Source organism: Danio rerio, chromosome 14 (genome assembly GCF_049306965.1).
Source record: "Danio rerio strain Tuebingen ecotype United States chromosome 14, GRCz12tu, whole genome shotgun sequence".
Taxonomy (NCBI): domain Eukaryota; kingdom Metazoa; phylum Chordata; class Actinopteri; order Cypriniformes; family Danionidae; genus Danio; species Danio rerio.
The window spans coordinates 30,255,515-30,276,147 of NC_133189.1; the positions used below are offsets into that span (position 1 = coordinate 30,255,515).

Here is a 20,633-nt window from a genome sequence, read left to right on the forward strand (position 1 = left end):
CTGCCTGTCAGCATCTCCTCTGTGCTTTTATATGCTTCTCCCTTAGCAATTATCTCAGCTTCAACAACGGAGAGCAAGCCCCTGATTCACTCTTTCATATTCTCTTCAGGTACAAACCTGTTCTACATCTACACTCCCATATATTTTGTGGATCTGTTTCCCAGAAGCTAGTAAAATACAAAAAAATAAACATTGGTATTCAGCAAATATCCAGTACAAAATGTACATCAGTTTTTGCGCAGTCATTTGTATTAAAGCGAAACTTCCTGTCGTGTTTTATTACATTTTTTGTTTGCAGTGGAACTCAGCTTGAATGAGTTTTCTTTGTTACGCTTGTGTTTGTGACCCTTCTCTAGAATAACTATGCATTTAGAAGGAGAAGGTAAAACCATTTCCTTAAACAATGCATCAAAATTCAAGCTTTCTTCTTCTTTGCTTTCATTTTAAATGATTTTCACTCCCTTTGCAATAAATCTGTGACTTTCCAAGCATCAAGTAAAACAGACTGGTTATTTTGCATTCAAAAATGGTAAATGCTTTCCTTGTCATTTTTTTTTTTGGCCTCTTCAACAGAGCAGTTTAAAGCTGTAATGTATCAGGAGAAGGAGAGCTGACAGCTGCACCAACACAACATTGTAAATGTAGATGGGATATGGATATTTAACAGGGGGGTTGCAGTGGGTTTGTAATGACAAAGAATGTACATTTAAAATGCATATTTCGCTTCATCTACCTTTGGTGTGAAAAACTATGCAGACAGAAATCCAATTTTAAAAATGCTGTTTTATTGAAAGGGTAACATTGCCCCCTTCTGGTGTATTAAGAACTTTTCAAATCAACCTACCCCATCTGTCTGTCTATACCAGAGATACCCAAAGTGGGGCTAAAGTGGTAACCTTTGATTTGACCCACCATCCCATTTGAAAAGAGAGGGAGAATGATGGGAATGTGGTTGGGGTGGATGCCTTTGACAGAGATTGTTATTTTGATTTGAACATAACCCTTTGTTTCTTTGTTTTATGAGCTACAAAAAAAAAGTCACACTGAAGTTAAAATGTTTCTATTAAATGTTCAATAAATCAATTTAGAATCAGAATTTTAAAATGTAAAAAAATGTCACTTGACAAAAGGTGAAGCACAAGATATTGGAGAGCAATCTTGGCAAAGGTAGGGAGCAAGTCGACTAGTGTTCTCAGCACTCCATTGTGGTATAAATGAAATTGCTTATGTTTTTACTGTAATAATAAGTGTATTATAAAATGTAAAAATAAAATTAATATGATTTAAAGCAACATTTTCTAGCTATTTTAAAATGTCAGCAAAAATAAATTAGAAAATAACCAGTGGCAAATTTTATGTTATATGATGTGAATATATTCAGCCCACATCCCTCAAATTAAGCTTAGTTTTTGTCCGTTATAAGAATAAGTCTGGGCACCCCTGTTCTATACACTATGGCGATTAGGTCAAATATTATGTACTGTCATCATGGCAAAGATAAAATAAATCAGTTATTAGAAATGAGTTATAAAAACTATTATGTTAAGAAATGTGTTAAAAAAATCTTCTCTCCATTAAACAGAAATTAGGAAAAAAATAAATAAAAATATTTTTATATCCTTTTTTTGTATTGGAATATGCATTGCTAAAAGCTTAATTTAGACAAATTTAAAGGAATTTTTTTTAACCTTTAGATTCCAGATATATCAAAAAAAAGGAAAAAAAAGTATAACATGATGTACATTAAGATGTATAAATTTCAATTTTACGCTCCAGGGTCACATTTGCACCACACACACACAAAAAAATTAAATAAATAAATAAATAAATAAAATTGCATTAAGCTATTATCTATTAAAATTGACTAAAACTCTAGTTACGGACAAGCAAAAAACACTCTGACAATTTTGTTTTCCTCTGAGTAAATACAGGAATCTTTATTTAAACATCTGGACACATACAATTACATGTAGACAAGTGTGGCAGGAAAAAGACCACACTGTTAACGGATTGGCTTTAATCAAGATTCTTATAATTGTAAACAGAACATTTTTAAAAAGAAAAAAGCAAAGCCTGGTAGTTGTTTGTGGTTCTGCTGAACAAATTTCCTTTTGTGGTCCCGCAGATACATAGCAATTGATCAGATATGTAATGTACAGGCCATTGAAGGAGTCCCATTTTATAATCTCCAAAGCAGCATGATTCTGACCTATTAAAACATCAATGAATTTCAATGAATTAATGAGCACATGTCCACTTTAGGTAATCTCAACTGCAATAAAACGGTAGCTCAGAATATAAATGAGATCTTTTTAAAGGGATAGTTCAACCAAAAATAGAAATTCTGTCATCGTTTACTCATGCTCCACTTGTTCCAAACCTGTTTGAGTTTCTTTCTTCTATTGAACACAAAGGAAGATATACTTAGGTATGCTGAAAATAACAGGTATTGACTAGCATAGTGGATGTCAATGGCTGTTTTTTTCCAACATTGTTCAAACTATCTTGTTTTGTGTTCAACAGAGAAAATAAATTCATAAGTTTAGAACCATTAGAATATGAGTAAACAATTATTTTCATTTTGGATGAACTGTCTCTTTAAATCAGAACAAATTAAATCATTACAACAAATATGTCACAGACTATTAGTACAAAAACAGAGACAGCACTGATTTGTCAACCTTAAAAAATAAAAAGTTCAGCCCTAAGAATAACACTTTTTTTTAGCAATTAACTCTTTTTTTATTTAAGAGTATAATTAATGGGATTTTTAGCTGAAACTGAGACCATTGCTGATTTGTGAAATGCAAGCCAATGGCTACCAGTATTTTGTGTCAAAAACATATACAAGAAAAATGAAAGGAATATCCTTGATTTCTGATATCACAAATCAGAAATTTATTTTGCTGATTGTTTAAATGACTTATTTAAAATTAGCTGAAACAATTATTGAGTTTTTTTAATAACTTAATTGTTTTATGTTCAATCCACTTAAATTTGTAGTCACACTTTACAATAAGGTTCATTAGTTAATGTTAGTTAATGCATTTACTAACATGAACAAACAATGAAGAACACATCTACTACTGTATTTGTTCATGTTAGTTAACGTTAGTGGAAATACAGTAGTTCATAGTTTGTTAACTCATGATGCATTAACTAATGTTAACAAGCATAGATTTGGATGTTAATAATGCATTAGTAAATGTTAAATTATGATTAATAAATGCTGTACATGTGTTGTTCATGATTCGTTCATGTTAGTAAATGCATTAACTAATGAACCTTATTGTAAATTGTTACTATTTGTACAAATTAATAAGGTAACTAAATTCCGTCATGTTGTTCCAACTCAAATCGATTGTCTAGAACCCAGCATTTTTAGCCTTCTTTAAGTCCACACAGCCTAGTTTTTTTTAAGCAATCTTGAGTATAATAAATTTAAGTAGCGCAAAGTCAAACATGAGCTGATGCTGCTGTACTCGTTATCAAAATACTCTTTATTTGTTGTTTCTATAAAATGTTGTAAACAAACAGCATCAGCTTATATGTGACTTTAAGCTCATGAATTTTTAAATATCTTCTTTTGTGTTCAATAGAAAAAAGAAACCCAAACAGATTTAAAACATGCAAATAAAAGGTGATTGATTTTAGTTTTTGTTTTGGGATGAACTATCCCTTTTAGTTTTTTCCTTCTCTGTATATGCTTTTTACTGTCAAAGTGCTTGTGGTTGTTGAATATTCCAATAAAGCTTAACAAAAAAAGCCATATTGTGAGGGCTGAAGAGAAGTAAAAATTAGCAAATTTGTACTTATGTATTTTTTGTGACCTATCACTTTAACAGGTGGATGGAAACTGATAATGCAAGCTTTATGTTACAATAAAAACAAACTTTGGACTGTCAAGTAAATCCTGTCTGATCACAAGACCAAGAAACTTGTACTATATAATAGTTCAGTTAATGTGTTATAATGATTTTTAACTTCTGTGAGTGCAATTGACTGAAGTATTTGAATTGAGTTCTCACCTTATTGTTTTAATATAAACCTTTTCATTTTGTACCAATGTAGGTAACAGTTTTTCCAGTCTTTTTTAGTGTTTCCAGAAGGACATCAGTGTTTTTGTCTGACTCAATGAAGACCTTCTTGTTGGGAAGATCGATATCAAACTTGACATCTGTTGAGAAATACAAATGAACTATGAACTCTGTCCCACCATGACAAAGCACTTTTTAACACAAAAAGCAAAGAAAGCAGCAACATCTGATGCATTTAATAACACAATTCACAAACATCTCATTTAAATGGTTCCAGTACACAATTCAACGATATTACGATTAGAATATTTCAAATGTAAAAAACCTAAACCTTACCCAGTTTATTAAGTACTCGAGTGACTGCACCAGAGCATCCTTCACATGTCATGTCAACAAAAAACTCGTGAGTCTGTGAAGAAAGAAAACATCTTTGATTCAATAAGAGACACTCATCAAAACGTTAGCAACTAAGCTAAGTCTGGAAGTTATCTTGAGTAAAAACGAACTTAGGATGTTCTGAAACCCTAAGCAAAAGTAAACGGATTATTGTTAATTAAATGTTATATTAAAGGGGGTAATTACCGTCATGATCGATCAGACTGTTGCTGCAAACTCAAGTCTACAGACTCGATTTTGCTGGCACTGTTGCTGGACGGTCAGGTGACGCACTGTTTCCTTTAGGGCTCATCAATAAACTATCAGTTTCTGACAAAGCGTTCATTCGCACCACAAAAAACACGTGGCATTATTAAACTAAATTGATTATATGTTTGTTGTTTGTTTGTTACTGCTCATTTAAATTAATGTTAATGCTGTCATCTGAACCTTGGTGCTCTACACAAAAGTGGAGCGAAACTGGATGAAAGATGGGTCCCAATCTGTTTCAGACTCTGGTGCAGTTTAAATGTAATGTAAATGCAACATGAACAAATAAGGACATCTAAAGCTAATAACAGGACCCACATGACCAAAACCAAACATATTTCTTGTCATACAGTCATGGAATTGCCATGTCGTAAATGTCTATTCCAGATGTCTTGGTATTGTTTTGACTCATTTACACATTTTATAAGCTCCTCACAAGTCCGATTTAAATACCATCCCCACATGAAAAAAATTGAACCATACTAAAATACTTGAAATAGTTTGTTATTGTAATAGTCCCTGGTAATACAACAAATAGTGTCAAAAACCCAATAGTGTACCAAGTTTCTACAACTAGAAAATATACTACTATACCAATTTACTGTTGAGTTTACTGCAGTATTTTGTTACACTTTATCAGTTTGCTAATACCGTAATAACAGTTAGCCTGTGCTCTGTAAATATAGTAAAAGACACTTTAATATAATATGGTTCAAATAGACTAGTGTTTACTACATAGTATTTTCCATATACATCTACAGATACAACGATATATTCAGCAGCACACAACATTTTGTTGGATATCGCATCAGAAGTGATATCAAACGTTTTAAACGTAAAACACATTTTTTAGATGATCCCTTGTTTTTGTTGCTCTCTAAATAAAATTAAGCAAAATTAAATAATTAAATTAAATACGTTCAAATTAAATTAAGTTGAGAACTGTAATAATAAAAAGTTTGTTAATTTCCTTCATTAAATTTGTTCATTAAAAAGTACTAAAGCATACAGCTTCCGTCATACTCTGTACGTCATTTTGATTTTGCAAAAGCTGCAATGTTTTAAAAGTGTATCGTTAACTTTTTGATTTTTAAAACAGAAACACGGAAACGTAATCCGTGAGAGACCGCGTTGAAGTGAAATCAGCTGACATGTGTCATGTGACAGCAGAGCGAGGACGCAGAATCAGAACAACAGAGTCGTTCAGCGTGTCGGATCATCTTGTCTCTTTTCTGTCATAGCATGTCCGGGTTAAAATATGGACTTTATTAGGTTTATATAGTTGGTTAATATCATTCAGCGGTGCTTGCGGTAAGTCTGATTCTGTCATTTCATGTACAATATGATACGTGCTAATGCTGAGCTACATCTTGTAGAAAGCCTGCTGAGCCTTCGAGGGTTGTGACATCACTGACATCATGCTGATATTGAACTTATTACCGGTTATTTATGAAAAGCATTTATTACCACAGATTATTGAATTGATCCAGACGAGGTCTTAAATAAAAAACAACAACAACTCAATACTGGATAGCTTTTGTAGTATGAAACAAATGTGACTACATTGTTAACAATATGTGTAAATTAAGCAGTTTTTAACTGTAATATGAACTGCATTTTACTGCAGGGCAGTTATGCAGTATGTTAATGTATTTTAAAGTTTGTGAAAATTGCTGTACATTTTAAAGTAAAGAAATAGACATAATTCTGTATACATGTACAGCAAGATAATGGTGCCATACATGTAAATACAGTATTTTTGCTGTAATTTATTTTCAGTAAATTACTGATGAACTGCTATTAATAAGTTACTGTAGATTTTGCTGACATTACTTACAGGTAACATTTTAATATTAGGTTTTCTTTTGTTAACATTAGTTAGTATGCGCTGATGGTTTGAGTATTACCACAACATTTCTTAATTTTAGAGCCTAGCCCATACCTAGGGCCAGACAGAATCTGCGACCATTTTTAGCTATTTCTGCAGAGAATTTTGTAAAAAAAATCTGCGAATTTATGCAGATTTTTTATTTTGGAAGTTTCATAATTAAAAATTTAACCTATGATTTAAAACATATTAGCTTTTTAAACTTTTTATTTAATGTTTACAGTGCAAATCTAATTAGATCTACTTATTTGGTAAACAAAGCAAGTCTCTTATATAATATGTCTACTAAAACACAGAATTTATTACTTTACAAACTGTATTGTAAATAAATCATATGAAGATTTTCATATTAGGCAAAAATATTACTAAAATTAATTACAAAACTGGATAAATATAAATTTACACACATTTACACAAGTAAATAAATAGACTCAATAATGGGCCAAAAAATCAAATTTTAAATTGTCCCAGTACTTGCAAAAATTTTGCAAATATGTGGATGACAGAAGATATCTTAAACTGTTTAAATATTTACAGCTAAGAAATTGTGGACATTACAGAAGCATTAAATTAGATTTGTTTAGGTTTGTATTCCTTTTGGATCATCCTGTACACTCAAGCTTGTTTATTTATTTATTTATGATGAAGGAAAGCAAAATAATTGTAATTAAAGGCAAACATATAATATTAGTAATGTTTATTTACTGAATAATCCACTTTGTTTTGTGGAAGATGGGTTAAAATTTTAAAAAGTTATTCGTCTTCCTATTTTTTGCCATATAATTTGAAAACAAAAAGTTTAAAGAGATTTAACAAACAGTTCATTCAATAATATGAAAAAAATAAAAACAAGCAAACCAGTGTATTACTCTATAAATTAACTGTCGTGACATATATAATACTTTGATTTTCATTAAATGAGATCAGTGTTAATGTTAATTTTTCTTCCGAAATAGTTAGTACGTAAATTAGGAAAGGAAAAGCCCTCAAATTTGGCTGTTCTGACATGGAACGCTCCATCAGAAATCCTCAAACTGTGACCTTAACTATGTTTGCATTGGATTTAGCATATTGACTTGAGACTTTATATTTAGAACATCTTCCTCGTGACATGTCTATTAAATCTACATCAATATCAAGCGAACTGCATCATCACGAAAGGCTTTTATTTTCCCATTGATCTGTTTTCATATTGATTCAACTTTTACATTCCAAGACATTGAGGAGTCAATGGGAAAATGTTCAAGGCAAAACACTGACCACTCCAAAGTCAAACATTGATTTTAGATACTGTATGACGGCACTGAATAGAGACATATCATGCGACAGTGTTGTTGTTCATATTTATGTTTCATTTAATAACCAAAAATACTGATAGCTTCAGTCAGGTTATATTTAAACTGAGTGGTTTGCAGTTTAATATTCATAACAGTTGAGACAGCCTGTCATTTGTGTTTTAATAACTTGCTTGTAATTAACAGCGCCTGAATGAATGTGCGGAATCGCCTTGGTTGTTTACACCCATGTGTTTTGGAATGGTTCCAAACAGTTGTGACATATTTCTGAGACTGTTGTGAATATTAATGTCCATTACAAAACTCGCATGGGTGTCAGAATGAATATACACTTCCCGTCAAATGTTTGGGATGTTTTAAAAGAAGCCTATACTGCTTATTAATGCTGTGTTTTTGGATCAAAAATACAGTAAAGCTTAGAGCTGCATCATATTACAAAAATCGGGTATTGCAATATTTTGTTTCTTTGCGGTTTTTATTGCAATGTTAAAATAATTCCACCAGATAGCTTGAATAGCTCAATTTGGAAAGAAATCCTAAATTTTGATTAATTGAGGGGCGTTTTGTAAGGGTGTGAATCATGTATACAATATATAATAAAATAAACAACATGCAAGCAAAATTAATTACTATAGAACAAAGAAAAGGTTCAAATAAACAGTTCTTTATGCTTTTCCGGAGAGTCAAACAATGTTCAGACACAGAAATTGATTAATAAATGTAAAAAATAAAACTGTATATAGTCCTCGTTCTAATAATTTAGTAAAATTATTCTACATTAAAGTTACTAGGATATTTTTTTGTGCCTAAGTATTTTAGGCTCACTTGAAATGCAAATGGCCTACTATGGTTATACTTTACAATGGCACCACAATGTATTCTCAGTTGTTGTGCTGATTAACCATAATCCCAAATATAGTTATAAAATATAAAATTGCATATCCTACGATGTGGCTACTGTGGACACACTCATTGCGATATTGATACTGAAACAATACATTGTGCAGCCCTAGTAAAAATTGTGAAATAATAATGTTATTTAAAGTAAATTATATTCTTATTATATGTACTGTGTTTAACATTTAATCATTCCATTATAATATGCTAATTTGCTGTTAAGTTAAACAATGATTTATTATTGATGCTACTCAATCGTTAATAATGATTCTAACAGTTATGAATAAAACGGTTTTCTTGCTGTATTTTCCTGTTTTTTGGGAGGATTCTTTCATAGACAGAAATGTGTAAAGACAGTATTTATTTTGAATAAATTATCGTTATTGTTATTAATGTAACTTTACTTTCACTTTTTTACTTTTTTGAACAACTTAGTGTGCTCTTAGTGAATAAAAGCAAATCCATTTTAATAGTACTTTTGAATGATACTGTTTCACAGTTTCCACTTCTACACTGATACCAATAATATATGTTTGTTGAGCAACAGATTATCTTATTTAGTTGATTTCTGAAGAATAATGATGCTGAAAATTCATGACAAGATATTTTCCTGGCCTGGAAAAGTTTTGGACAAACAAACCAACCCAAAATATTTTTGAAAAGTCAGGGAAATGAATTTGTTTAACAAAAATCTATTTACTTGAATATGTTTGAGGTGATAATATTGGGTTCATTTTAAATACAATTGTGCAGTTTATCTCTTCTCTGTGTGGGGTAAAAAAGTAACTCGCAGTTTTAGCTTCGGCTCTCTTTCACTCATATACGTAATTCAAGCTACGTTTTTTAAGTGTGGTGTCCAGAAACTATCTCTTACCTACAGGGCTAAGATACTCTGGGGGCTAAAAGCTAATTTGTACTATTTTTATAGGTTTTATGAAAACACAAACATTTCTAAAAAATTTGTAAAAAAATAACAAAGCAAAAAAAAAAAGCAAAAAAAAAGATATTACATATGAAAAAAAAATTACTTGTACGCAGACATTACATGAGAAATTAGGTCATGAATATTTACCTGAAAGTTTTGAAAAAGTTCTGGAAAAGTCCTAGAATTTTTTCTAGAATTTTTACTAGAATTAGTAAAAATGTGTATTAACTCTAAATAACTTAAAATGTTTAAATGGTATTAATACTTCTCTATTTTTACTGTATTTTTGATCAAGTAAATGCATCCTTATTGATTAGAATAGGATAAAAAAAATAAACAAATATTAATTATTCCAAATTAGGACTCAACAATAAGGACTACCTGATGGCCCGCCGCCAGCATGAGAGATGCTTTGGACAGTAGACAGGATCGTTACTGGCCCAATCGACCCAGTACTGCCTTGTCACTTAAGCCTATTTTTCACTGCACAACAATTTATTCATTACTTTCCAATTGAGAGTAGTCCGGGAGCTGTGTGGAGTTCCGATTATCTCCGTATGTGGAAAATTCGAATCCAATTTGAGCTGCAGATGCGTTAAAATATTCTAACTCCTGCGACTAGACTGTATGCGACCGGATGTGATGTATTTCAGTGTTTTCCAAGCAGGTCTGTGCGTGTGAGATAAGAAATAGTGTTTTTTGTCGTTATTTTTTAAATCAGAAAAAGTCTATATTATAAAATTAGTCTATTCTTAAATGAGTAATAAAATGTTTTTATTATGTCTGCACATTCCCTCCAAAAGCTGTCTGTGAGTTTCTTGTATTCATTCATTCATTCCATGGGGAATGTAAAGAGAATAAAGGCTCTTGCTTTTGTACTCCTTTATTTCGGACACCGCGAGCATCTTCTCTCCCATGGTGCACGACAAAACTGAAAATTCTCTGCGACTGCCACAAGGGGGTATATTCCGACTGTTGTATCCAAATGTCGTGTGCGGTTGGAAGGAGGCTTTAAGTTTCACTTGCCTGCGAAAATTTGTCAGTTACGTGCAAATACAGTCTTTTTGAGAAACAGTTTGTGCTTTTAAGCTTTTAATTGCCGCCATCTCTGTTGTTGTAAACACCATACTGCTTTTCAGTTTCTCTTATCTGTTTGCAAGGGTGTAGCGGTTGTATGAGATCCAAAGGTTTACATTCATATAATTATTAATCACGTGTTTCTAAATGGTCTGTCTCTAAAAGTGAGGGGGATGCTACGCCCCTTTCTGTTTGGATGTTGTGAGCACGTTATTTATTTCTCATAAACTTGTAACAATCAGTACAGTGAAGAGGTGGCAACATGGCAGCAACATCAAATTCATTCATTCATTTTCTTTTCGGCTTAGTCCCTTTATTAATCTGGGGTCGCCACAGCGGAATGAACTTACAACTTACAATTGATCCAGCATATGTTTTAAGTAGCAGATGCAGCTGCAACCCATAAGTGGAAAACATCCATACACACTAATTCACACTCATACACCACAGACAATTTAGCCTACCCAATTCACCTGTACCACATGTCTTTGGACTGTGGGGGAAACCGGAGCACCCGGAGGAAGCCCACACAAACGCAGGGAGAAAATGCAAACTCCACACAGTGATGGCAACTGACCCAGCCGAGGCTCGAACCAGCGACCTTCTTGCTGATAGGCGAATGTGCTACCCACTGTGCAGCTGCTACATCAAAATATGAGGTTAAAATCTTGAAGCAGACATTTACATGGGTACAACACAACGAAAAAAATAAAGTGATGTTTGCCATCAGTTTGGCATGTCAGCAAACTTTTGTTAAATAATTTAGAACTGCAATAAAATAACTGCACATTTTCCATACTGCTCCTTATTGTTTTGCATAGAATTTTGGTCATTTTGCATTCAATAACATTTTTAAGATATTTAAAGTTTAAATTTTTGACACATTGTTTAAAACATGTGGCTAAGAAATAGCTATAAACCTTTTCTTTAGTGGGGCTAGTGAAAATCTTAGCAGGGCAAGTCAAAATGTGATCCACTGCTCCCATCAGCCTAGTAGAAAAAATCCTTAGCATTGAATCCTGTAAATACTTCCATAAAACAAATACAACTTGCATTTACAAAAAACTTTATTCTTCTCTACTACTGTGATGTTAAGGGTGATGGCAAAGAATGATGAACTACATTTTGAGCTTCTGTGTGAAATTCTTATGGCTATATTAAAGTGTCAAACAAAACCGATGTTGCCCGCACAGCCATTTTGCATGTTTGAAATACACATCTTGTTTGTAGCCTCCAGAGATGATGAAGAATATAATGACGCAGAAAGGGCAGATTGTGCGTCATGCGTGTGTTCCGGGAGGGCTATTAACTCTGTTCATTTGTCTGCGATCACAGTGCCCGTAGATGCAGCGCCTCCGCAGGGAAGCTTTTGATCAGTGAAGCTATCAGTGGAAAATTACACCCCACCAAAGCAAGCATGGCCTCTGATATCAACTATCAGGATGGTAAACCAATTTCCTTTGCATTATGGGAATTTCCTTTGCACCGGTTGTTGTTGTTGTTTTTTTTTTTTTTTTTTTTTTGGAATTACTTGGTGAAAAGCAGCATTGTAAATGTATGAGGGCCAAAGATGAGCCAATTCCTATTTACAAAAGTGATTTTATGTACATAGATAACATATTTAATACAAGTGTGCACATTTCAAATGCGTTTTTTTATGCAAATAAAATGAAAAAAAAAAAATTGGTCAGATATATTTCCATTGTCTTTTAGTGTAACAGATATAATGCATGTAAAAAAAAAAAAATGGCATACTTATTCTGAGCTGCACTAATTCAAATATCACATGACAGGTAATCATTCAAAATGTTATTATTATTATTTAAAAGTAAAGTTGGAAAGGAAATTGGAAATTATAGAGGTTTAAAATGATCTACAATGTCTACACCTTAATGCTTAAAATCAATATCAATGGTTAGACATTAATCATCAAAATCTGTATCTAATAGATACAGATCTATCTATCTATCTATCTATCTATCTATCTATCTATCTGTCTGTCTGTCTGTCTGTCTGTCTGTCTGTCTGTCTGTCTGTCTGTCTGTCTGTCTGTCTATCTGTCTATCTCAATTTATATTACAAACCCTTTTTTTAAATCAACACAAAAGATTTAATCCATCAAGGGAACGCAACATAAAGAGTACACATGAACTAAGTTGTCCAAATTAACACATTTATTACAACCAAAACAATCAAACAAATCATGTGTCAACTAAGTAAGAATAAAAAAATTTAAAAAAACTCACGTTCTCCAACAAATACACAACACTAACCTAAGACTAATTAACCCAACAATCAACAAAGCAGATCAAAGTAAGGTTTAAGGGAAAAAAAAAACAGAAAAATAAAGAAAATAAAGGATTGATGGCTGGCAGTGAGGTTTCCCCTAATTAGTAATTAGGCTAGTTATTGTATAATGATGGTTTGTTCTGTAGACTATAAAAATAGATTAAAGGGGCTAATAATTTTGACCTTTAAATGGTGTTTAAAAAAATAAAAGCTGCCTTTATTCTAGCTGAAATAAAGCAAATAATTCTTTCCCCAGAAAACAAATATTATCAGACATACTGTGAACATTTCCTTGCTGTTAAACATCATTAAGGAAATCATTTAAAAAGAAAAAATTCAAAGGGGGGGCTAATAATTATGACTTTAACTGTTTGTATATTTATTTACTTTTTTATAAAAGTGATGTGAAAGCCATATTTGTGTGTTGGTTGTATAGGCCCAGACTTTTCTAGAAGAGACGAGAGCCCGACTGAAGACGAGCCCATCCATTCGCCTGGTTCACGACAAACAGAATATGAACGAATCGGGGGAAGAACTGGATCCTCGTAAGCACTGTGATCTTCACCTATTAAAACTTTTCTCTTCCTAAATACCTGTTTTGATTTTTGGGGGATTTTCTCAGTGTTTTACAGACCATCATTCATTTACTAAAAGGTAATATTGGCACAGGGCTGCTCGGTTTGCCTCTGGCTGTCAGGAACGCAGGACTCCTGGTAAGATGGAAAATTGAATTTGGAAATAAATGCCTGGTGTTGTCTTTTTTATTTTCAACTCCTCCGCTCTTGAACTCTGGTTATCTTCTATAATTGCTAGCTGGATAATTGCTGAGCTTTAGATGATCATGATTTTCTTATGTCAAACACCATGTCAGCTTTACGTTTTCTATTCTCTCTTGTTTCCTCTAAGTATTATGGTAATGTAATGTGTGTTAGCCTGCTTTTTAGAGAACAGTTCAAATGTTTCTTTTTAACTTTAATACATTAAACAAAAGTGAAATTAAAATATAAGTAGCTAAAAAATTTTACCTTAGAACTAAAACAAACAAAAGTAAAATAAAACCAATTTAAAATGATCTAAAACCATAGCATATTGATATTCAAAGCGGACTTGCACTATTAATACAAGTTAAAATAGTTACCCAGTTATGCTAAAATGCTGGTTAACTAAAATAATATTGGTCAATAAACATAGCTTTGTCTTTATGAAAAAGTTCATGAAAAATTCTACATTTTAATTGATAGAATATGTACTTTTTTCTTTATCACAATATAATTAATAATATTACGGTTCCAATACAGAGTTTGTTTTTGAAATGTATTGTTCTTTTGAAGGCTGCAATATTTTTTATACTAAATGCAGTAAATAATATATATATATTTTGAACATATTTAATTAATAATTACATTTTTATATATCATGACATAGCTGAATTATTAGCCGCCATTAAAAGTATCACTTTTAATTTAATTAATTTAATGTGTCCTCCCATGTTCAATAAACAGTATATCACATTTTTCGAAACAAAAATAAATAAATAAATATATAAAAATCTGACCCCAAACTTCCTTAGTTTTGCAACGCATCCTTCGTCATTTCTTTTTCATATCCATAATTCTGAGCAATAGCACACCTATTTCAACAGCCTTTCGAAACCTTATTCTTATCTATAACGCAAGCTAAGTTAAAAACTAAATGTTATCAAACAATTGTATGCCTAATACTAATTCTGAGCCCTATCAATCACTAGGATTTGACTTTTTTTCTTTTTCTTTGTACACTGCAAACTGCTGAGCATCATTTCCTTCGACTTCTCTTTGCATGTATGACACAGTGTAAAGTGTGTTTGTGTCATTGTGCCGCTGAGTAATGTTTTCAGCCTGTGAAGACCCCTAAAACCTCTCTCAGCATCAGCTGAGGACACACAAACAACAAAACACAATCTGACAAGAGTTTCACAGACGTCTCTGATGGATACTTACTGCTTCACTGCCTGACTTTAATATTTTTCTGACCTTTTTGTCTTTTTTGTCTTGAAAATAAACAATCAGAATCATGTCACATCATCAGATACACTCCCCTGTTTAATATCACATTTAATAGTTTACATTTTATTTGATCCAAATTCCCTTTTTTCATTTTCATTTTTTCCTGGAACAAAGAATTTTAAATCATTTGAAATGTTCTGACATCCATTTTTGGATACTTAAATATTCAAAAATAAAATTCTTTTTCACAAGATCTTTACCAAATGTTTGTTTTAGGTATAGGTTTTAATGTAGACCTGATTTTCAAATGTTCACGATATGACTATAAAACAATAAAGTAGCAAGGAAGTTAATGTCAGAGTAGTTCTGGACATGAAGTTCATGTTTTCACTTCCTCGTATAGTGTTTTGGCTATATAGATTCAATATTTTGCCCCAGTTGATGAAGAAAGTAATAGTTTCATTCAACAAGGGTACATTAAAATGATCAAAAGTCTTAGACATCATCAACTGTTTTCAAAAAGGATTCTATATCAAATATCAAAAAGAAAGATTGTTCTTAGTTTTTTCATCGAAGAATGGTAAAATAATTGTTTATGAAAATTATTAAGCAGAAAATAACTATTTGAGAACGTATAGTGTAAAATAAAAATAGAAACTATCGTTCAAAGTCAACATTCATGCTAATATGCAATTTCGTCATAAATCAGCTTCTAGTTTCATGATTTATGATGGATTAATGTGTGTCATTAAGTGATGCTGCAGACTGGAGTAATGATTCTAAAAACTCTATTTGTCATCAAAGGAAGACTTTGTTTCAAAAATAACTACAATGAAGTAAAACAAAAACAATATAGCACAGCAAAATGCAAAATTATTTTAACTTGCACATGTCCAAAAACAGTTGGAATAAGCATAAGCTTATTTAATTCTACCTTTTATCTACTCCACATTAATATTAAATAATGATCAGTAACAATAATCATAAAATAAACTCTGTGATTCTGTCACCTTACTTGTCCTACTACACTCTGATGGGTTGAGCGCCAGGGGTAGAAAACCCCACTACAGCTACTGCTGTAACTACAACTACAGTTAATTTGATAAAATAATAAATAAATAAAGTTTCAACAAATGTATAATTCAATTAAATAAACCAAAATCAAATGTTTAATCAACCAACTCAATATATTAATAAAGAGAAAAAGAGAAAAAGCTAAAATAAAGCAAACAAGCTTTAACTTCAACACATTTTAGTTCAACTCATCATAAACCAAACAAAATTCTATTTCCAGGCCCAATATTCTTTACAAGACAATAAACAGGAGACAATATAAAATTATTCTCCTTAAAGATGCAAATCTAGTAAACACTCAGAATAAGCAAAACCAATAGTAATCAAATTTGCACACAAACAACAATAATAATAATAATAGTATTTCAAGGCCAAAAACATCATAGATAATCTATAGAGTACAGAATATATAGCATTTCAAAATGTATTTTATACAAAGCAGATTTGTAAACATTGCCATTTTTGAAGAATTTTTTTTTTTTTTTTTTTTTTTTGCACTAAAACAAATGCACATTTGGGAGCACAATTTATATAACAGTAGAGTATAGAGGTGTTGCTTCACCATCAAGCCAAAACCACCACCATCTCTTAAACTAACAGATATTATGCAAATTGTAGTGGCTACTACAGTACATCTCTGTACGAGTAATATGTCAGATCTCAAGTACCATTGTCAGTTTACGCCCTAAACTTCAGGCTGTTTCTGACATTCATGCTCTGTATGATATTGTAACAGTAGTAGTCAGTGTTGTGTCGGATTGTATATGCTTGGTTGTTCAATGGTTTGATGCTCGCTGTCTTTGCTCATTCTGCAGGTTGGGCCCTTAAGTCTTCTGATCATGGGGATTGTGGCTGTACATTGCATGAACCTTCTCGTCAAATGTGCACATCATCTGAGCGCAAAGTAAGAAGATGAAATGCATGCTTCTGTTCCTTACTTTCTTGTCTGTTATCATTTGAATTAAGCTACAGTATAGTTACTGTTTTACAAACATGAATATAATACAAATACAAATTACAAATAAAAATTAAGGTAATACAAATATATGTTATTTAAAGTTTCAAAGTTCCCAATTTAATAAGACTCAAGCAGATATTATAAAAATGTGTATATTTATTTATTCATTTACTTGCTTACCAAGTCATTGAGTGTCAGAGATCTTTGTTTGTAACTTTACATTTTATTCTCCTTTTTTTTTCTATACAAGTATACAGTGCATCCGGAAAGTATTTATAGCACTTCACTTTTTCCACTTTTTTTTATGTTACAGCCTTATTCCAAAATTGAAATTGAATTCATTTATTTCCTCAAAATTCTACACACAAAACCCCATAATGACAATGTAAAAAAAATGTCAAACTTTTTTTAAATTGTTGCAAATTTATTAAAAACTAAAAACCTAAAAAATGACATGTACATCAGTATTCACAGCCTTTGCCATGAAGCTCTAAATTGAGCTCACATGCAAGCCTGGTTTATACTTCTGCGTCAAGTGATCGGCGTGACCCACGGTGCATACAACTCACGTAGCTGTGCATTTATACTTCTGCGTGCTGTTTCTGTTGTTCTGCAATAACACTTCTGAAACACTAGTTGGCAGTTAGGTGTTAATGTTCCTCTGTTTCGAGTTTCTTCGCTGGTGTTTTGTTTTTCCTGAACGTGTCCTTAATGTACAAGTGGCCCAAACTCGCTAATTTTGAGGCAGGAACCGACGGACGTGCAACTTTAATCTTTAAAGGTAAACACAAAAGAAAACTTTCCATCCGGAGCTTTCAGGACTCCACTCTTGTAAACAAGGGCTCTTTCGGGCTCACGTGGCTTTCGGTCCTGCCCAGACTTTTCAGCTCTACCAAGCCGACCAATCAAAGAGCTTGCGCTATGCGTCGTTGCAGTGAGTAGTTACATTTTTGATAGGTGCGCGTCTGCGACGCCAGCGGCCATGGCGTAGGGTTATGCGTCAACGCATAGGCTGAGCTGTAGAAGAATAAATCAGCCTTAATTTCTTTGATCTTTCTTACGATGTTTCAGCAGCTTAATTACAGTTTACCTGTGGTAAATTCAGTTTATTGGACATGATTTAAAAAAGGCATACACCTGTCTATATAAGGTCCCAGGGTTAACCGTGCATGTCAAAGCACAAACCAAGCCTGAAGACAAAGGAATTGTCTGTAGACCTCCGAGATAGGATTGTCTTGAGACACAAGGCTGGGGAGGCTTACAGAAAGATTTCTGCTGCTCTGTAAGTTCCAATAAGTATAGTGGCCTCCATCATCTCTAAGTGGAAGATGTTTGGAACTGCCAGGACTCTTCCTAGAGCTGGCCGGCCATCTAAGCTGAGTGATCGGGGGAGAAGGGCCTTAGTCAGGGAGGTGATCAATAACCCAATGACACTGTCTGAGCTCCATCGTTCTTTTGTGGAGAGAGGAAAAACTTACATAAGGACAGCCATCTGTGCAACAAATTAATCCTGTATGGTAGAGTGGCCAAACGGAAGCCACTCCTTGCCTAGAATATGCCAAAAGGCATCTGAAAGACCCTTAGACCATAAGAAACAAAATTCTCTGGTCTGATGAGACCAGAGAAAAAATTTTACTCTTTGGAGTGAATGCCAGGCGTTACATTTGGAGAAAACCAGTCATTACTCTGCACCAGGCTAATACCATCCCTACAGTGAAGCATGGTGGTGGCAGCATCATGCTCCGGGTATGTTTTTCAGCAGCAGGAACTGGAAGACTAGTCAGGATAGAGGGAAAGATGAATGCAGCAATGTACAGAGACATCCTGAATGAAAACCTGCTTCAGAGGGCTCTTGACCTCAGACTGGGGTAAAGGTTCATCTTCCAGCAGGACAATGACCCAAAGTACACCGCAAAAATATCAAGGAAGTGGCTTCACAACAACTCTGTAAATGTCCTTGGGTGGCTCTGCAAGAGCCCAGACCTGAATTATATTGAACATCTCTGGAGAAATCTGACAATGGCTGTACACTGACACTTCCCATCCAGCCTGATAGAGCTTGAGAGGTACTGCAAAGAGAAATGGGCAAAAATTCCCAAAAAATGTGTGTGCCAAGCTTTTGGCATCATATTCAAAAAGACTTGAGGCTGTAATTGCTGCCAAAGGTGCATCAACAAAGTACTGAGCAAAGGCTGTGAATACTTCTGTACATGTGATGTTTTTTTTTTATTTGTAATAAATTTGCAACAATTTCAAAAAATCTTTTTTTTTTTTTATTGTCATTATGGGGTATTGTTTTTAGAATTTTGAGGAACGAAATGAATTTAATCTATTTTGGAATAAGGCTGTAACTATATTATTAAACAAAATAGCATGTCTGACCTTTATTTTTGTCTCAGTTTGTCTCAAATTTGTTTCATTTAATTAATTTTATTATTATCTGCTCTTAGGTTGGGCAAACCATTTCTTTCCTATGGTGATGCAGTGGAGTATGGGATGGAGAACGTGTCGTGGCTAAGCAGACACTCTATATGGGGAAGGTAACAGTGCTTACAAGGCAGTTTTTAAGTTCAGTAGTGTGTTAAAGTTGACTCACCGGTTGTGTGCGTCTTAACATAATCTTTGTTTGTCACGACTTTCAGCACATGATCTTTGTGCTAGGTCAGGCTTTCAGATCCTGCACATGACAGCAGTTTCGGTTTCCATTTTACAGTATCGGGTGTAAAATGTTCAATAAGTGTTTGACTGCTTTCTCTAAGGTGCTTTTATAATAGACAATAATGTAAGCTAAAAGTCTGGGTTTGTTTAGAATGTTTTTAAAGATGCTTCAAAATAGTTCACCCAAAAATATAATTTCTGTCATTATTTACTCACCCTGAGGTTGTTTTTTTCTGTTGAACACAAAAGATGATATTTTGAAGGATACTGGAAACCATAACCACTTGCACTTGGTAGAAAATACTATGAAAGTCAATGGTTAAAGATTTCCATTCTTAGAAGTATCTTTTGTGTTAAAAAAGTAAGTAAATAATGACATAGTTTTTATATTTGGGTGAACTATCCTTTTAAGATAACATTTTTTATTTTTAAGTCATGTAATTTAGTGCTGTTATTATTTATAATTACTTATAATTACTTATATATATTTTCAGGATAGTTTCAGTAGAAACTGTATAAAAATAATAGATGAAAATATTTAGTAAAAATTGTAAATGGCTTTGCTGTCACTTTTCAACAATAAAAATAATTAACAATGTGAATTTAGTTATGTGTGTACAACCCCCCCCCCCCCCCCTTAGACAGTTTGTCTAACTGACTTTCAGGATTCACGTTATATAAGAACAGAAAATAGTTGATGTATGTACCTGAACATAAAAAATAGTTTCTCTTTTTTGTGTTTGGTTTTTCAGACATGTGGTGAACTTGTTCCTCAACATTACTCAATTGGGCTTCTGCTGTGTGTACTTTGTGTTCCTCAGTGACAATGTCAAGCAGGTGAGAGACATCTAAAGTTCATATGCACTCCAAATTCACAATGTGTTTTTTGCTAGCACACATTATTC

General features: G+C 32.8%; 2 protein-coding genes across 8 annotated transcripts in view; one reads left to right on the forward strand and one right to left on the reverse strand.

The window, feature by feature from the left end:
• The window catches only part of slc36a1 (solute carrier family 36 member 1), a 146,441-nt gene that overhangs the window by 11,084 nt on the left and 114,724 nt on the right, over positions 1–20,633 (forward strand). For 5 of the 7 annotated variants that reach the window (XR_012389768.1, XM_073921867.1, XM_073921868.1 and 2 more), the window contains exons 1-7: positions 5,870–5,993; positions 12,100–12,209; positions 13,490–13,598; positions 13,676–13,766; positions 16,928–17,016; positions 19,521–19,610; positions 20,481–20,565. Coding sequence is in view for 6 of the 7 variants with exons in the window: in XM_073921867.1 (XP_073777968.1) it covers positions 12,182–12,209; positions 13,490–13,598; positions 13,676–13,766; positions 16,928–17,016; positions 19,521–19,610; positions 20,481–20,565 (492 nt within the window). In the remaining variant the exon portion in view is untranslated. Of the gene's footprint in view, positions 1–5,869; positions 5,994–8,350; positions 8,731–9,555; positions 12,210–13,489; positions 13,599–13,675; positions 13,767–16,927; positions 17,017–19,520; positions 19,611–20,480; positions 20,566–20,633 lie in introns of those variants that run through there. The other 2 variants (XM_073921864.1, XM_021481161.3) reach the window with 2 other exon arrangements.
• Positions 1,911–4,716, reverse strand: atox1 (antioxidant 1 copper chaperone). The gene is made up of 4 exons (NM_001256633.3): positions 4,620–4,716; positions 4,374–4,446; positions 4,029–4,177; positions 1,911–2,209 (listed from the first exon to the last, which is right to left on the reverse strand). The coding sequence occupies exons 1-3, from the start codon at positions 4,623–4,625 to the stop codon at positions 4,053–4,055; spliced, it is 204 nt and encodes a 67-aa protein (NP_001243562.1). The 5' UTR covers positions 4,626–4,716; the 3' UTR covers positions 1,911–2,209; positions 4,029–4,052.

Excerpts from the sequence above, each read along its gene's own strand:
- atox1 (NM_001256633.3), bottom strand. Across the intron at positions 4,178-4,373 it reads TCGAGTACTTAATAAACTGG|ATGTCAAGTTTGATATCGAT; the intron begins GTAAGGTTTAGG and ends ATTTCTCAACAG.